General features: G+C 45.2%; 1 protein-coding gene across 1 annotated transcript in view; it reads right to left on the reverse strand.

Annotated features, from left to right (window-relative positions):
• The window catches only part of NMUR2 (neuromedin U receptor 2), a 162,107-nt gene that overhangs the window by 40,011 nt on the left and 102,089 nt on the right, over positions 1-20,007 (reverse strand). The window contains exon 3 of the mRNA XM_044277460.1: positions 15,289-15,414. Coding sequence (XP_044133395.1) covers positions 15,289-15,414 — 126 coding nt within the window. The remainder of the gene's footprint in view (positions 1-15,288; positions 15,415-20,007) is intronic.

Here is a 20,007-nt window from a genome sequence, read left to right on the forward strand (position 1 = left end):
CTCGCCTCCGCACGGACAGGCGGACAGCTGAATGCTGCTTGCAGCGTTCGGGTGTCCGCCTGGCCGTGCGGAGGCGTGCGGATCCGTCCAGACTTACAATGTAAGTCAATGGGAACGGATCCGCTTGAAGATGCCACAATATGGCTCAATCTTCAAGCGGATCCGTCCCCCATTGACTTTACATTGAAAGTCTGGACGGATCCGTCCGAGGCTATTTTCACACTTAGCTTTTTTTTGCCATTTTAATGCAGACGGATCCGTTCTGAACGGAGCCTCCGTCTGCATTAATATGATCGGATCAGTTCAGAACGGATCCGATCGAACGCTAGTGTGAAAGTAGCCTTAACTGTCACTTCACTACCTCAGCATGACCATAGGCTTTGAAAAACCCCCATCGCCTGCAATCTCCCAAAAGTGCGCACGAGCACAGTCATCACTACACCAAGATTGACGCATAGAGGAATAAAATTTATGTCATGAGTAGGGATGAGCGAACTCGAACTGTATAGTTCGGGTTCGTACCGAATTTTGGGGTGTCCGTGACACGGACCCGAACCCGGACATTTTCGTAAAAGTCCGGGTTCGGGTTCGGTGTTCGTCGCTTTCTTCGCGCTTTTGTGACGCTTTCTTGGCGCTTTTTGAAAGGCTGCAAAGCAGCCAATCAACAAGCGTCATACTACTTGCCCCAAGAGGCCATCACAGCCATGCCTACTATTGGCATGGCTGTGATTGGCCAGAGCACCATGTGACCCAGCCTCTATTTAAGCTGGAGTCACATAGCGCCGCCCGTCACTCTGCTCTGATTAGCGTAGGGAGAGGTTGCGGCTGCGACAGTAGGGCGAGATTAGGCAGATTAACTCCTCCAAAGGACTTGATTAACTGATCGATCTGCAGCTGTGGATCATTGAGCTGCTGATCCTCAATTGCTCACTGTTTTTAGGCTGCACAGACCGTTTGTCAGTCTCATTTTTCTGGGGTGATCGGCGGCCATTTTGTGTCTTGTGGTGCGCCAGCACAAGCTGCGACCAAGTGCATTTAACCCTCAATGGTGTGGTTGTTTTTTGGCTAAAGCCTACATCAGGGTGAAGCTGTCACACCAAGTGCATTTAACCAGCAATAGTCTGTTCATTTTTTGGCCATATACAAAATCAGGGGCAAGCTGCGCCTGTCACCAAGTGCATTTAACCCTCAATGGTGTGGTTGTTTTTTGGCTAAAGCCTACATCAGGGTGAAGCTGTCACACCAAGTGCATTTAACCAGCAATAGTCTGTTCATTTTTTGGCCATATACAAAATCAGGGGCAAGCTGCGCCTGTCACCAAGTGCATTTAACCCTCAATGGTGTGGTTGTTTTTTGGCTAAAGCCTACATCAGGGTGAAGCTGTCACACCAAGTGCATTTAACCAGCAATAGTCTGTTCATTTTTTGGCCATATACAAAATCAGGGGCAAGCTGCGCCTGTCACCAAGTGCATTTAACCCTCAATGGTGTGGTTGTTTTTTGGCTAAAGCCTACATCAGGGTGAAGCTGTCACACCAAGTGCATTTAACCAGCAATAGTCTGTTCATTTTTTGGCCATATCCCAGTCTAATTCTGTCACTAAATCCATACCGGTCACCCAGCGCCTAAATACTAGGCCTCAAATTTATATCCAGCTAAATCTGTCCCTAGTGCTGTAGCTGGGCGAGTTATTTAGTGTCCGTTCAAGCACATTTCTTGTTCTGGGTTGAAATACAATTCCCAATTTAGCAATTTCATAATTTAGTGGTTCCTGCTATATCAGAGCTATTTGAAATCTATCCCAAAAAGGGTATATAATATTGAAGGTGCACATTGGGTCATTCAGAATAACTTCACACACACCCGCTACTGTGTATTTCCAAGTCTAATTCTGTCACTAAACCCATACCTGTCACCCAGCGCCTAAATACTAGGCCTCAAATTTAAATCCCTCTAAATCTCTCGTTACCCACCGCTGTACTGTTGTTGCTGGGCAAGATATTTAGTGTCCGTCAAAGCACATTTTTTGTTCTGGGTTGAAGTACAATTCCCAATTTAGCAATTTCATAATTTAGTGGTTTCTGCTATATCAGAGCTATTTGAAATCTATCCCTAAAAGGGTATATAATATTGAAGGTGCACATAGGGTCATTCAGAATAACTTCACACACACGCTTCTGTGCATTTCCAAGTCTAATTCTGTCACTAAATCCATACCGGTGACCCAGCGCCTAAATACTAGGCCTCAAATTTAAATCCCTCTAAATCTCTCGTTACCCACCACTGTACTGTTGTTGCTGGGCAAGATATTTAGTGTCCGTCAAAGCACATTTTTTGTTCTGGGTTGAAGTACAATTCCCAATTTAGCAATTTCATAATTTAGTGGTTTCTGCTATATCAGAGCTATTTGAAATCTATCCCTAAAAGGGTATATAATATTGAAGGTGCACATAGGGTCATTCAGAATAACTTCACACACACGCTTCTGTGCATTTCCAAGTCTAATTCTGTCACTAAATCCATACCGGTGACCCAGCGCCTAAATACTAGGCCTCAAATTTAAATCCCTCTAAATCTCTCGTTACCCACCGCTGTACTGTTGTTGCTGGGCAAGATATTTAGTGTCCGTCAAAGCACATTTTTTGTTCTGGGTTGAAGTACAATTCCCAATTTAGCAATTTCATAATTTAGTGGTTTCTGCTATATCAGAGCTATTTGAAATCTATCCCTAAAAGGGTATATAATATTGAAGGTGCACATAGGGTCATTCAGAATAACTTCACACACACGCTTCTGTGCATTTCCAAGTCTAATTCTGTCACTAAATCCATACCGGTGACCCAGCGCCTAAATACTAGGCCTCAAATTTAAATCCCTCTAAATCTCTCGTTACCCACCGCTGTACTGTTGTTGCTGGGCAAGATATTTAGTGTCCGTCAAAGCACATTTTTTGTTCTGGGTTGAAGTACAATTCCCAATTTAGCAATTTCATAATTTAGTGGTTTCTGCTATATCAGAGCTATTTGAAATCTATCCCTAAAAGGGTATATAATATTGAAGGTGCACATAGGGTCATTCAGAATAACTTCACACACACGCTTCTGTGCATTTCCAAGTCTAATTCTGTCACTAAATCCATACCGGTGACCCAGCGCCTAAATACTAGGCCTCAAATTTAAATCCCTCTAAATCTCTCGTTACCCACCGCTGTACTGTTGTTGCTGGGCAAGATATTTAGTGTCCGTCAAAGCACATTTTTTGTTCTGGGTTGAAGTACAATTCCCAATTTAGCAATTTCATAATTTAGTGGTTTCTGCTATATCAGAGCTATTTGAAATCTATCCCTAAAAGGGTATATAATATTGAAGGTGCACATAGGGTCATTCAGAATAACTTCACACACACGCTTCTGTGCATTTCCAAGTCTAATTCTGTCACTAAATCCATACCGGTGACCCAGCGCCTAAATACTAGGCCTCAAATTTAAATCCCTCTAAATCTCTCGTTACCCACCGCTGTACTGTTGTTGCTGGGCAAGATATTTAGTGTCCGTCAAAGCACATTTTTTGTTCTGGGTTGAAGTACAATTCCCAATTTAGCAATTTCATAATTTAGTGGTTTCTGCTATATCAGAGCTATTTGAAATCTATCCCTAAAAGGGTATATAATATTGAAGGTGCACATAGGGTCATTCAGAATAACTTCACACACACGCTTCTGTGCATTTCCAAGTCTAATTCTGTCACTAAATCCATACCGGTGACCCAGCGCCTAAATACTAGGCCTCAAATTTAAATCCCTCTAAATCTCTCGTTACCCACCGCTGTACTGTTGTTGCTGGGCAAGATATTTAGTGTCCGTCAAAGCACATTTTTTGTTCTGGGTTGAAGTACAATTCCCAATTTAGCAATTTCATAATTTAGTGGTTCCTGCTATATCAGAGCTATTTGAAATCTATCCCAAAAAGGGTATATAATATTGAAGGTGCACATTGGGTCATTCAGAATAACTTCACACACACCCGCTACTGTGTATTTCCAAGTCTAATTCTGTCACTAAACCCATACCTGTCACCCAGCGCCTAAATACTAGGCCTCAAATTTAAATCCCTCTAAATCTCTCGTTACCCACCGCTGTACTGTTGTTGCTGGGCAAGATATTTAGTGTCCGTCAAAGCACATTTTTTGTTCTGGGTTGAAGTACAATTCCCAATTTAGCAATTTCATAATTTAGTGGTTTCTGCTATATCAGAGCTATTTGAAATCTATCCCTAAAAGGGTATATAATATTGAAGGTGCACATAGGGTCATTCAGAATAACTTCACACACACGCTTCTGTGCATTTCCAAGTCTAATTCTGTCACTAAATCCATACCGGTGACCCAGCGCCTAAATACTAGGCCTCAAATTTAAATCCCTCTAAATCTCTCGTTACCCACCGCTGTACTGTTGTTGCTGGGCAAGATATTTAGTGTCCGTCAAAGCACATTTTTTGTTCTGGGTTGAAGTACAATTCCCAATTTAGCAATTTCATAATTTAGTGGTTCCTGCTATATCAGAGCTATTTGAAATCTATCCCAAAAAGGGTATATAATATTGAAGGTGCACATTGGGTCATTCAGAATAACTTCACACACACCCGCTACTGTGTATTTCCAAGTCTAATTCTGTCACTAAACCCATACCTGTCACCCAGCGCCTAAATACTAGGCCTCAAATTTAAATCCCTCTAAATCTCTCGTTACCCACCGCTGTACTGTTGTTGCTGGGCAAGATATTTAGTGTCCGTCAAAGCACATTTTTTGTTCTGGGTTGAAGTACAATTCCCAATTTAGCAATTTCATAATTTAGTGGTTTCTGCTATATCAGAGCTATTTGAAATCTATCCCTAAAAGGGTATATAATATTGAAGGTGCACATAGGGTCATTCAGAATAACTTCACACACACGCTTCTGTGCATTTCCAAGTCTAATTCTGTCACTAAATCCATACCGGTGACCCAGCGCCTAAATACTAGGCCTCAAATTTAAATCCCTCTAAATCTCTCGTTACCCACCGCTGTACTGTTGTTGCTGGGCAAGATATTTAGTGTCCGTCAAAGCACATTTTTTGTTCTGGGTTGAAGTACAATTCCCAATTTAGCAATTTCATAATTTAGTGGTTCCTGCTATATCAGAGCTATTTGAAATCTATCCCAAAAAGGGTATATAATATTGAAGGTGCACATTGGGTCATTCAGAATAACTTCACACACACCCGCTACTGTGTATTTCCAAGTCTAATTCTGTCACTAAACCCATACCTGTCACCCAGCGCCTAAATACTAGGCCTCAAATTTATATCCCGCTGAATTTGAATACAATACATTGGGCCAAATAATATATTTGTTGTTGTGGTGAACCATAACAATGAGAAAAACATCTAGTAAGGGACGCGGACGTGGACATGGTCGTGGTGGTGTTAGTGGACCCTCTGGTGCTGGGAGAGGACGTGGCCGTTCTGCCACATCCACACGTCCTAGTGTACCAACTACCTCAGGTCCCAGTAGCCGCCAGAATTTACAGCGATATATGGTGGGGCCCAATGCCGTTCTAAGGATGGTAAGGCCTGAGCAGGTACAGGCATTAGTCAATTGGGTGGCCGACAGTGGATCCAGCACGTTCACATTATCTCCCACCCAGTCTTCTGCAGAAAGCGCACAGATGGCGCCTGAAAACCAACCCCATCAGTCTGTCACATCACCCCCATGCATACCAGGGAAACTGTCTCAGCCTCAAGTTATGCAGCAGTCTCTTATGCTGTTTGAAGACTCCGCTGGCAGGGTTTCCCAAGGGCATCCACCTAGCCCTTCCCCAGCGGTGAAAGACATAGAATGCACTGACGCACAACCACTTATGTTTCCTGATGATGAGGACATGGGAATACCACCTCAGCATGTCTCTGATGATGACGAAACACAGGTGCCAACTGCTGCGTCTTTCTGCAGTGTGCAGACTGAACAGGAGGTCAGGGATCAAGACTGGGTGGAAGACGATGCAGGGGACGATGAGGTCCTAGACCCCACATGGAATGAAGGTCGTGCCACTGACTTTCACAGTTCGGAGGAAGAGGCAGTGGTGAGACCGAGCCAACAGCGTAGCAAAAGAGGGAGCAGTGGGCAAAAGCAGAACACCCGCCGCCAAGAGACTCCGCCTGCTACTGACCGCCGCCATCTGGGACCGAGCACCCCAAAGGCAGCTTCAAGGAGTTCCCTGGCATGGCACTTCTTCAAACAATGTGCTGACGACAAGACCCGAGTGGTTTGCACGCTGTGCCATCAGAGCCTGAAGCGAGGCATTAACGTTCTGAACCTGAGCACAACCTGCATGACCAGGCACCTGCATGCAAAGCATGAACTGCAGTGGAGTAAACACCTTAAAACCAAGGAAGTCACTCAGGCTCCCCCTGCTACCTCTTCTGCTGCTGCCGCCTCGGCCTATTCTGCTGCTGCCGCCTCGGCCTCTTCCTCCGCCTCTGGAGGAACGTTGGCACCTGCCGCCCAGCAAACAGGGGATGTACCACCAACACCACCACCACCACCTCCGTCACCAAGCGTCTCAACCATGTCACAAGCCAGCGTTCAGCTCTCCATCTCACAAACATTTGATAGAAAGCGTAAATTCCCACCTAGCCACCCTCGATCCCTGGCCCTGAATGCCAGCATTTCTAAACTACTGGCCTATGAAATGCTGTCATTTAGGCTGGTGGACACAGACAGCTTCAAACAGCTCATGTCGCTTGCTGTCCCACAGTATGTTGTTCCCAGCCGGCACTACTTCTCCAAGAGAGCCGTGCCTTCCCTGCACAACCAAGTATCCGATAAAATCAAGTGTGCACTGCGCAACGCCATCTGTAGCAAGGTCCACCTAACCACAGATACGTGGACCAGTAAGCACGGCCAGGGACGCTATATCTCCCTAACTGCACACTGGGTAAATGTAGTGGCAGCTGGGCCCCAGGCGGAGAGCTGTTTGGCGCACGTCCTGCCGCCGCCAAGGATCGCAGGGCAACATTCTTTGCCTCCTGTTGCCACCTCCTCCTTCTCGGCTTCCTCCTCCTCTTCTTCCACCTGCTCATCCAGTCAGCCACACACCTTCACCACCAACTTCAGCACAGCCCGGGGTAAACGTCAGCAGGCCATTCTGAAACTCATATGTTTGGGGGACAGGCCCCACACCGCACAGGAGTTGTGGCGGGGTATTGAACAACAGACCGACGAGTGGTTGCTGCCGGTGAGCCTCAAGCCCGGCCTGGTGGTGTGTGATAATGGGCGAAATCTCGTTGCAGCTCTGGGACTAGCCAATTTGACGCACATCCCTTGCTTGGCGCATGTGCTGAATTTGGTGGTGCAGAAGTTCATTCACAACTACCCCGACATGTCAGAGCTGCTGCATAAAGTGCGGGCCGTCTGTTCGCGCTTCCGGCGTTCACATCCTGCCGCTGCTCGCCTGTCTGCGCTACAGCGTAACTTCGGCCTTCCCGCTCACCGCCTCATATGCGACGTGCCCACCAGGTGGAACTCCACCTTGCACATGCTGGACAGACTGTGCGAGCAGCAGCAGGCCATAGTGGAGTTTCAGCTGCAGCACGCACGGGTCAGTCGCACTACAGAACAGCACCACTTCACCACCAATGACTGGGCCTCCATGCGAGACCTGTGTGCCCTGTTGCGCTGTTTCGAGTACTCCACCAACATGGCCAGTGGCGATGACACCGTTATCAGCGTTACAATACCACTTCTATGTCTCCTTGAGAAAACACTTAGGGCGATGATGGAACAGGAGGTGGCCCAGGAGGAGGAGGAGGAGGATGAGGAAGAGGGGTCATTTTTAGCACTTTCAGGCCAGTCTCTTCGAAGTGACTCAGAGGGAGGTTTTTTGCAACAGCAGAGGCCAGGTACAAATGTGGCCAGCCAGGGCCCACTACTGGAGGACGAGGAGGACGAGGATGAGGAGGAGGTGGAGGAGGATGAGGATGAAGCATGGTCACAGCGGGGTGGCACCCAACGCAGCTCGGGTCCATCACTGGTGCGTGGCTGGGGGGAAAGGCAGGACGATGACGATACGCCTCCCACAGAGGACAGCTTGTCCTTACCCCTGGGCAGCCTGGCACACATGAGCGACTACATGCTGCAGTGCCTGCGCAACGACAGCAGAGTTGCCCACATTTTAACCTGTGCGGACTACTGGGTTGCCACCCTGCTGGATCCACGCTACAAAGACAATGTGCCCACCTTACTTCCTGCACTGGAGCGTGATAGGAAGATGCGCGAGTACAAGCGCACGTTGGTAGACGCGCTACTGAGAGCATTCCCAAATGTCACAGGGGAACAAGTGGAAGCCCAAGGCCAAGGCAGAGGAGGAGCAAGAGGTCGCCAAGGCAGCTGTGTCACGGCCAGCTCCTCTGAGGGCAGGGTTAGCATGGCAGAGATGTGGAAAACTTTTGTCAACACGCCACAGCTAACTGCACCACCACCTGATACGCAACGTGTTAGCAGGAGGCAACATTTCACTAACATGGTGGAACAGTACGTGTGCACACCCCTCCACGTACTGACTGATGGTTCGGCCCCATTCAACTTCTGGGTCTCTAAATTGTCCACGTGGCCAGAGCTAGCCTTTTATGCCTTGGAGGTGCTGGCCTGCCCGGCAGCCAGCGTTTTGTCTGAACGTGTATTCAGCACGGCAGGGGGCGTCATTACAGACAAACGCAGCCGCCTGTCTACAGCCAATGTGGACAAGCTGACGTTCATAAAAATGAACCAGGCATGGATCCCACAGGACCTGTCCGTCCCTTGTCCAGATTAGACATTAACTACCTCCCCATAACCATATATTATTGGACTCCAGGGCACTTCCTCATTCAATCCTATTTTTATTTTCATTTTACCATTATATTGCGATGCTACCCAAAGTTGAATGAACCTCTCCTCTGCCTGTGTGCTAGGCCTAAATATATGCCAATGGACTGTTGCAGTGGTGGCTGACATGAAGCCTGATTCTCTGCTATGACATGCAGACTAATTCTCTGCTGACATGAAGCCAGATTGTCTGTTACGGGACCTCTCTCCTCTGCCTGGGTGCTGGGCCTAAATTTATGACAATGGACTGTTGCAGTGGTGGCTGACGTGAAGCCTGATTCTCTGCTATGACATGCAGACTGATTCTCTGCTGACATGAAGCCAGATTGTCTGTTACGGGACCTCTCTGCTCTGCCTGTGTGCTAGGCCTAAATATATGCCAATGGACTGTTGCAGTGGTGGGTGACGTGAAGCCTCATTCTCTGCTATGACATGCAGACTGATTCTCTGCTGTCATGAAGCCAGATTGTCTGTTACGGGACCTCTCTGCTCTGCCTGTGTGCTAGGCCTAAATATATGCCAATGGACTGTTGCAGTGGTGGGTGACGTGAAGCCTCATTCTCTGCTATGACATGCAGACTAATTCTCTGCTGACATGAAGACAGATTCTCTGTTACGGGACCTCTCTCCTCTGCCTGTGTGTGTGCTGGGCCTAAATATATGCCAATGGACTGTTGCAGTGGTGGCTGACGTGAAGCCTCATTCTCTGCTATGACATGCAGACTGATTCTCTGCTGACATGAAGCCAGATTCTCTGTTACGGGACCTCTCTCCTCTGCCTGTGTGTGTGCTGGGCCTAAATATATGCCAATGGACTGTTGCAGTGGTGGCTGACGTGAAGCCTCATTCTCTGCTATGACATGCAGACTGATTCTCTGCTGACATGAAGCCAGATTCTCTGTTACGGGACCTCTCTCCTCTGCCTGTGTGTGTGCTGGGCCTAAATATATGCCAATGGACTGTTGCAGTGGTGGCTGACGTGAAGCCTCATTCTCTGCTATGACATGCAGACTGATTCTCTGCTGACATGAAGCCAGATTCTCTGTTACGGGACCTCTCTCCTCTGCCTGTGTGTGTGCTGGGCCTAAATATATGCCAATGGACTGTTGCAGTGGTGGCTGACGTGAAGCCTCATTCTCTGCTATGACATGCAGACTAATTCTCTGCTGACATGAAGACAGATTCTCTGTTACGGGACCTCCCTCCTCTGCCTGGGTGCTGGGCCTAAATATATGCCAATGGACTGTTGCAGTGGTGGCTGACGTGAAGCCTCATTCTCTGCTATGACATGCAGACTGATTCTCTGCTGACATGAAGCCAGATTCTCTGTTACGGGACCTCTCTCCTCTGCCTGTGTGTGTGCTGGGCCTAAATATATGCCAATGGACTGTTGCAGTGGTGGCTGACGTGAAGCCTCATTCTCTGCTATGACATGCAGACTAATTCTCTGCTGACATGAAGACAGATTCTCTGTTACGGGACCTCTCTCCTCTGCCTGTGTGTGTGCTGGGCCTAAATATATGCCAATGGACTGTTGCAGTGGTGGCTGACGTGAAGCCTCATTCTCTGCTATGACATGCAGACTGATTCTCTGCTGACATGAAGCCAGATTCTCTGTTACGGGACCTCTCTCCTCTGCCTGTGTGCTAGGCCTAAATATATGCCAATGGACTGTTGCAGTGGTGGCTGACGTGAAGCCTCATTCTCTGCTATGACATGCAGACTAATTCTCTGCTGACATGAAGACAGATTCTCTGTTACGGGACCTCTCTCCTCTGCCTGGGTGCCGGGGCCTAAATATCAGAGAATGGACTGTTCCAGTGGTGGGTGACGGGAAGCCAGATTCTCTGCTATGGAACCTCTCTCCAATTGATTTTGGTTAATTTTTATTTATTTAATTTTTATTTTAATTAATTTCCCTATCCACATTTGTTTGCAGGGGATTTACCTACATGTTGCTGCCTTTTGCAGCCCTCTAGCCCTTTCCTGGGCTGTTTTACAGCCGTTTTAGTGCCGAAAAGTTCGGGTCCCCATTGACTTCAATGGGGTTCGGGTTCGGGACGAAGTTCGGATCGGGTTCGGATCCCGAACCCGAACATTTCCGGGATGTTCGGCCGAACTTCTCGAACCCGAACATCCAGGTGTTCGCTCAACTCTAGTCATGAGTGTGTCAAATATTAACAACTCTTTGCCTTTGTCTAAAATCTATTCCATACACGTCCCCTGATAGGGGATGTAACAGGGATTAAACTGATAGGAACAGTACTACTTAACACACCACTCATATCTGGTGGCACAGTACATTGCAAGCCGTACACGCAGTGCCCCAAATTGGAAGTAAGAGGAGCGACCAAGCATTTTTTTCTATCTCCCGGTTCCTAAAATCTATTCCATACACCGGCCCCTGAATGGGGACAAAACAGAGATTAAACTGTTAAGAACAGATTTTTTTTTTATAAAAAAAAAAAAAAGAGGACAGCCTCTGTGGAGCTGGGTATTTTTGGGCCGCGTTACTGAACGATCATGCACAATGGCTGTAGGCTCATGCGTCCATTTGTGGAGGTGACAAACCTGGCCTGTCAAACCCAAGGCAACATCATCGACCTTATTCCATATGCGTTTTTTCTGGGGCGTGCCCTGCGAAGAGTGCTGGATCAGGCATGATTAGCATGAAGAGGAAGAGTTGTGGTCACCATCACCACCAGAAAATTTTATGTTCGCGACATCTCTAATCTTAAATCATATATGGCTATAAAAAAAATTCTTCCCCCATGTTCTTCTCTGGCAGGGGGATAGCTAAAGGCCCTGGTGCAAGAGTTAGGCCCCTTTCACACGGGCGAGTTTTCCGTGCGGGTGCGATGCGTGCGGTGAACGCATTGCACCCGCACTGAATCCTGACCCATTCATTTCTATGAGACTGTGCACACGAGCGGTGATTTTCACGCATCACTTGTGCGTTGCGTGAAAATCGCAGCATGCTCCTCTTTGTGCGTTTTTCACGTAACGCAGGCCCTATAGAAATGAATGGGGTTGCGTGAAAATCGCATGCATCCGCAAGCAAGTGCGGATGCGGTGCGATTTTCACGCATGGGTTCTAGGTGACAGTCTATTCACTGTATTATTTTCCCTTATAACATGGTTATAAGGGAAAATAATAGCATTCTGAATACAGAATGCTTTGTATAATAGTGCTGGAGGGGTTAAAAATAATAAAAAAGTTAACTCACCTTCTCCTCTTGTTAGCGCAGATGCCGGTCTGTTCTTTATCTGTGGGCTAAAGGACCTTTGATGACGTCAGATCACATGCTCCATCACCATGGTGATGGACCATGTGATTGGAGCATGTGATCTGACGTCACCTCAGGTCATTCAGTCCACAGCTAAAGAACAGAGTGGCATCTGCGCGAACAAGAGGAGAAGGTGAGTTAACTTTTTTATTATTTTTAACCCTTCCAGCACTATTATACAAAGCATTCTGTAGTCAGAATGCTATTATTTTCCCTTATAACCATGTTATAAGGGAAAATAATACAATCTTCAGAACATCAATCCCAAGCCCGAACTTCTGTGAAGAAGTTCGGGTCTGGGTACCAAACATGCGCGATTTTTCTCACGCGAGTGCAAAACGCATGACAATGTTTTGCACTCGCGCAGAAAAATCGCGCATTTTCCCGCAACGCACCCGCCTCTTATCCGGGCAAAAAACATGACGCCCGTGTGAAAGAGGCCTTAAGCTTAGGCCCCCCTTCCCTCTGTGCTTTGTGGCAAGGAGCCTTGAGAAAGGCTCTGGTATTGAGCTGAAACATCGCATCCGCATGGGTGAGTAAACTTTTTTTATCCATTTCTTTTTTGAGTGTGCTGCCTTTTTGAATTTTTAAATAAAGATAGATATTCATTTTTCTTCTTTCTCTAGATATATATCTGTCTCCATGTATAATAAAATTCATCTAGGCATATACAGGTTTGTATAACTGGCAAACAAAGTTTACTATGGATCATATTGACATTTAAATGTATTTTTCTCTACTTAAATCATTATAATAAAGGGACATCTCTAGGACAATCTTGGCTGTTTGTTTGAAAACCAATCTAATAGACCAGGTGTGGAACCAGCAGGAGTGACAAATGCAGAATCCTTCACTATCTGAAAATATTTAGGTACTGTTCATTGCCAAAACCCTGTTCTCCTAGAAGGCATAGATAAAGGGCAAGGTGATTTTTAGCCACAGTTCAGAAATGATCCACATCTAGATACTGTACCTTTTTGTATCAATGGAGGCCAAAATTTAGCAGGTGTCAGAACATTTCTTATTACGAGAAATGCCAGGCAATTCATCATATCTCAGACATTTAATCAAGACACGCTCTATATGAAGACCCCAGAGGGTTTCATGCTTTGGAACTATCTTGCAGATTTGCCAAAAAGCTGAAAACAGTGCCTGCATATATGCAACTGGATAAAATGTAGTTACATTTTGATGGCTTAGGAAAGTATATGATATGAAAAAGACAATAAAAAAAAAGTCTGTGCCTATATACAACCATAAAAGAAAATTGCACGATGAAGGAAAAATTGAACAGTTATGTGGGAATGAGAGAAGGATGTCCAGAGAACAGTGGCTTATCTACGGTATAATGGTCGCAGCAGTCCCAACTCTGCCGGTCCCCTGCGCCAGGGCGGCCCACAGGACCTCCGTGTCAGTGGCGCACCATGATTATGTATCGCCATCAACAGGATGGTGACATAGTTAGATACTGTTGTGGGGCAAGGAAGCTATGTCTCCCTGCCCCAACGTTACCTCCGATAGGCTTCAGGCCTATGGGGCATCTACTGGGGGCACTAAATAGTTGTATTTTGTACTGGCACACATAAGGGGTGTGTTCTTAAACTGGCACACATTATGGGGGGGCACTATGTGGACATTGGCTCTACTGGGAGCACTAAGAAGGCTAATTTTTTGTACTGGCACACATTAAAAGGAGGTATTTTTTGCACCGAAGATGATGGAAAAGTAGGAAACTAAGATGTCTGTGTGTCAAAACCTGCAGAGATAAGAAATGGCTAAAAGAAATCATCATGGTGGTCTGAATGGAGAAGATGAGGAACATCAGAGGAGACGTCACTGGGCCTGTGCACACATGGCATTTTAACCTCCTTGTGTGGTACCTTCTTTTGCCTTCTGGTGCTTCCCAGCATATAAGACCCACACAACACATATGTAACACTATATATCCAACAAAGTATATCATATATTTATGCAAGACAGGTGACACTTTCCAATGTGGAGAGGTGTCTCAGACATAGCACAATATGTTGGCATAATTATGCAGCCTCCAGTCTTATATTAGTGCAGCAGTTCCAGTAAGTGGAGTGACCACTGCAACAGAGTCAAATGGTAACCCATGGCAGCAGTGCCAAACCTAGTGGATACACCTCTTCTTTGGAAGAGTGGGTGTACTTCACTTCAGTCCTCTTTCAAGCTTGATTCTGATGGCAGTATAACACACTTTAATGGTTTACACTTAGAGATGAGCGAATCTTCCAAGATTCTGTTAGTTTTGGATTTGCCAATTTTTCAAAAAGTTTGGTTCAGGTCTGAATCTATTCATTCCGAACCAAAGCTCCAATTGCCCCGGAAATTGGTATATAACCCCAGCTAGTCCCCTCTAAAATGCAGTTGTTGTTTTTTATGAAAAGCTCCTATCTCATTAAGTTTCTCTCTCACCTGTGCCCTTGGTCTGACACAGAGTCAGATGTAACTGTTTATACTTTTATCATTGCCACCACAAACTGTGGTTATTGCTTGGCCACAGCTGACTGCAATTACCTCCTGCCTGGTGGTGGCAAAACACTATCGATTGCTTAAGCGCTGGGCGCCGTTTGACAAGATTCATCCAAATTTAACCAGAAAAGGCTCGGGTCAGTTTCAGAGCCTAAAAAAATCGGAGATTCGGAACAATTGTCAGAATCTACAAATGAATTCGTTCATCTCTAGTTACATTTCTCGGTGTCCATACTTCTGCTGAAAATCATAAGTCAATCAGTACTTTTTCTCCTGCTAACTCGCTTTGTCAATTTGTACCTTCGTGTCTAGCTGATAACCTTGCCTATCCCAAATTATAGTACTATTTTCAGTTCTGTGCTATGTGGGACTGCCTACTGATCGTTACATTTCTCTGACTAATCATATCACCCCTATTCCCGCTTAGATACTTGTAGACGATGTTAGGGTATAAGTCTCAGGAAAACCACCTTGCGCCAGAATAATACTGTCAACCCAAGACTATATTAGAAGATCCAGATTATGAGCCAATTTCAATTAACATATAACACCATGTATACATATACATTTATATTCCATAAATCAGTTAAAATACTTATAACATACCAGAAATAACATGGATGAGGTTGAAGACATTGGCAAGGGGTTCAGTCCAATCCACAACAAAACTGAAGAAAAGTCGGTCCACATGGAAGGGGGCCCAGCAGATAGCAAAGACCATGACTAAGACAACTGAAAACAAAAATAATATTAATATGTAAAGAAATATTAATGTTATGCTTCAGGTTAAACTGGATTGTTCCAGAAAATTACACATTCTGAGAAATAATGGACATTTCTAGTGACAGTGGAAGATTATTTATTTCATATGCCAGAAAGGTATGTAGCTATCTTGGTGCATTAATAGTCTACATTTCTTTTCTTTAGAAGTAATAAATATGTATGACTTGGTTATATTAAATTTGTTCCTGCTATGTCTATTGAAAAGGATCAGGTTATCAGCAGAAGATATCACAACTGATACAAAGACATTCACCTTCCTTATTAAATCAGCGTTGCTACCAATACACTGTCTAAATTATTTTATTATTCAATTATTGAGCAGCATTGGGGAATGGGTGAAACAGATTATAGCATGGGCAAAAAGGAGTAATTACTTCTGGGTCTGTATTATATTGCCCCATCCTAAAGCTGAAATCATGGTTTCTGCTGTGGTATTATTTAGTAACTCTAAGAACTACAAAGCACTGTTATTTTGGAACTGTCTATCATTGTATGTGTTCATCTCACAGTATTATGTTATATATTACATTTTACTGTATTGTAATCTGGCATAATGCAAGCTCCTAACTTTTCATTTTGGTAGTATTCAACTGGCAAAAAGGCAAAAAAAAAATGGCAGCCGTTCAAAATAAAAATGGCAGTCTTGGGTGAATATTAGGTTGGGTTTGCATCATGTTTTTGTCTTACGTATACAAAAAACATATACTTTAATGTGCAGCCACCCTCTGTTCATTTCTATGGGGCCGCTAAAAATAGCCGAGCTGGCTCAGCTATTTCTTTCGGCCCCATAGGAATTAATGGGAGCAGTGGCCACGCAAGCGCTCCCATTCAGTTGTATGAGGAGAGCACTTGGCGGTGGCTTCTCCAGCCAGCCACCACTCTCCCTGTTCCTCAGACCGATGCCATATAGTGGCATCTGTCACCATAGAGTTACATTGTAAAGAAAAAGTATACGTCAACATCTAATGCCTCTTTCATACGGGCATCCCGGATTTGCTCCGGATGTGTCGCGCGTGCATTGCGGGAAAACCACGCGAGTAGGCATGCAATTGCAGTCAGTTTTGACTGCGATTGCGTTCCAATGTTCAGTTTTTTCTGCGCTAGTGCAATGCGTTTTGCACCCGCGTGAGAAAAAACTGAATGTGATACCCAGATCCGAACCCGGACTTCTTCACTGAAGTTTGGGTTAGGTGTTCTATTCATTTTATTATTTTCCCTTATAACATGGTTATAAAGGAAAATAATAGCATTCTTAATACAGAATGCTTACTAAAATGTTGCTTAAGGGTTCTATCTTCTTTCTATCCTTCTATCTTCTTTCAGCAGGACCTGTACTGACGTCACCACGCTCACCACCTGGCGAGCGCGATTACGTCATAAAAGGTCCTTTTGCAGGTCCTGAAAGATGAAGAAAGAAGAAGATGCCGGCTGCACGAACAAGAGGATGAGGTGAGTTAATTATTTTTTAACCCCTCAAGCAACATTTTACTAAGCATTATGTATTAAGAATGCTATTATTTTCCTTTATAGCCATGTTATAAGAGAAAATAATACAGTAAATTGACTTTTATTAATTTACTAACGTCATCTCCTAGCAACCATGCAAAAAAATTCGCATTTCATCCGCACTTGCTTGCAGATGCTTGTGATTTTCACACATTCCCTTTCATTTCTATGGGGTCTGCGTTGTGTGAAAAACCTAGAATATAGAACATTCTGTGATTTTCACTCAACGCACAAGTGATGCGTAGAAATCATCGCTCATCTGCACAGCCCTATTGAAGTGAATGGGTCCGGATTCAGTGCGGGTGCAATGCGTTCACCTCACGCATTGCACACGCACGGAATTCTCACCCATGTGAAAGTTTTTTTTTTACTAGTTAAACATAGGGCAAAAGCGTGATGTGAACCCAGCATTAGTTTTCAAATTTCTGAAATACTATACACTGATGTGTAATGCCATTTGCAACTGTAAGACCTCTTTCACACGGGCGTCATATTTTTGGCCCGTATAAGAGGCGTGTGCGTTGCGGGAAAATGCGCGATTTTTCTGCGCGAGTGCAAAACATTGTCATGCGTTGCACTCGCGTGAGAAAAATCGAGCATGTTTGGTACCCAAACCCGAACTTCTTCACAGAAGTTCGGGCTTGGGATTGATGTTCTGAAGATTGTATTATTTTCCCTTATAACATGGTTATAAGGGAAAATAATAGCATTCTGAATACAGAATGCATAGTAAAACAGCGCTAGAGGGGTTAAAAAAATAAATATATAATTTAACTCACCTTAGTCCACTTGATCGCAAAGCCGGCATCTCCTTGTGTCTCCTCTGCGCTGAACAGGACCTGGGGACTGGGGTGAGCATTAAATAGAGGTTAAGGACCTTCGATGACGTCACTCCGGTCATCACATGGTATGTCACATGATCTTTTACCATGGTGATTCACCATGGTAAAAGACCATGTGATGACCGGAGTGACGTCATCAAAGGTCCTTAACCTCTATTTAATGCTCACCCCAGTCCCCAGATCCTGTTCAGCGCAGAGGAGACACAAGGAGATGCCGGCTTCGCGATCAAGTGGACTAAGGTGAGTTAAATTATATATTTTTTTTTAACCCCTCTAGCGCTGTTTTACTATGCATTCTGTATTCAGAATGCTATTATTTTCCCTTAAAACCATGTTATAAGGGAAAATAATAATGATCGGGTCTCCAGCCCGATCGTCTCCTAGCAACCATGCGTGAAAATCGCACCGCATCCGTACTTGCTTGCGGATGCTATGCGATTTTCACGCTTCCCATTCACTTCTATGGGGCCTGCGTCGCGTGAAAATCGGACAATATAAAGCATGCTGCGATTTTCACTCAACGCACAAGTGATGCGTGAAAATCACCGCTCATGTGCACAGCCCCATAGAAATTAATGGGTCAGGATTCAGTGCGGGTGCAATACGTTCACCGCACGCATCGCACCCGCACGGAAAACTCGCCCGTGTGAAAGGGGCCTAAGACCCCTTTCACACGAGCGAGTTTCTGCCTGGGTGCAATGCGTGACGTGAACGCATAGCAGCAGCACTGAATCCTGACCCACTCATTTCTATGGGACTGTGTACATGAGCGTTTTGTTTTCACGCATCAGTTCTGCATTGTATAGTTCTATATTCTGCTTTTTTCACGCAGCCTGGCCCTATAGAAGTGAATGGGGCTTCAGTGAAAAATGCATTGCATCCACAAGGAAGTGCGGATGCGAGGCGTTTTTCACTGATGGTTGCTAAGAGATGTTGTTTCTAAACCTCCAGTTTTTATCATGCGCGTGAAAAACGCATCAAACCACATTGCATCCACTCGGAAAAAAATTAACAACTGAACGCAATCACAGACAAAACTGACTGAACTTGCTTGAATAATAGTGCGAGTTTCACTGAACGCAACCTGAATGCATTCGGAGCCAATCTGTCACGTTTGTGTGAAAGAGGCCTTAAAGTGCCATTTGCACGCCTTCCAAGTTTCCCTCTTTTGGGGGGACAGTCCCTCTTTTTGACCCAAGTCCCGCTGTCCCTCTTTTATCCTTAAAGGGGTATTACCATCACAGACAATGGGGGCATATCGCTAGGATATGTTCTCATTTTCTGATAGGTGTGGGTCCTAAACAAAGAATGCAGCGGGGAGAGTGGTGGCTAGGGTTTCTCGAGGTCCGGCCACTGGCAAGCGCTCTCCCCATACAAGTGAATGGTAGTGCACCGCTCTTGGGCGGAAACTACTCCTTTAATTTCTATGGGTCTGACAGAAATAGCCGAGCCAGCGCTCGGCTATTTTCAGTGGTCCCATAGAAATGAATGGAGGGCGACTGCACATGCGCAGTGTGCCCTCCACCACTCTCTCCGCTCTGTTCTTGGTGTAAGTGCGGCTACCAGAGGTGGGACCTGCACCTACCAGACAATGGGGGCATAGCCTATCGATATGCCCCCATTATCTGCAATGGGATGTGCATTATTTGCATATATGTGCATTATTAAATTTACTAAATTGCTCTTTACTAAAGTGTCAGAAGGGTTTCTACCGATATATTAGACCATAACTCCATTATTTGGTGCAATATGAAACTAAAAATATCTTTAATCTCATGGTTTATATGTACTAATAAATGGATACTGAAGCGCAAGAAAAGAATTGTCCCATGGGCTCCACTTGCTGTTAAAAACTAAAGGAACTTATACTCACCCAACCGATCGCCAGCTGCTGCAGAGTCAGTAATTATGCTTTTGGTGGAGTGAAGTCTCATTCACACATCAGTGTGTTATGGACGTGTGCTTACATGTTCTCCACGGACAGCACACGTCCCCATTCATTTTAACGTGTGTATTCAGATATCAGTGTTTTAGCACTGTCCGTAGGTCAGTGTTTTTAGCACGGAAGCATGCTCTATTTTGTCCGTGTTCATGGATCCATCACGTCCATTATAATCTAGGGGTTCGTAAAAAAACACGGATGCAACACAGATGCCATCAGTGTTGCATCCGTGTTTTACGGAACATTAAGAAG

Source organism: Bufo gargarizans, chromosome 2 (assembly GCF_014858855.1).
Source record: "Bufo gargarizans isolate SCDJY-AF-19 chromosome 2, ASM1485885v1, whole genome shotgun sequence".
NCBI lineage: Eukaryota > Metazoa > Chordata > Amphibia > Anura > Bufonidae > Bufo > Bufo gargarizans.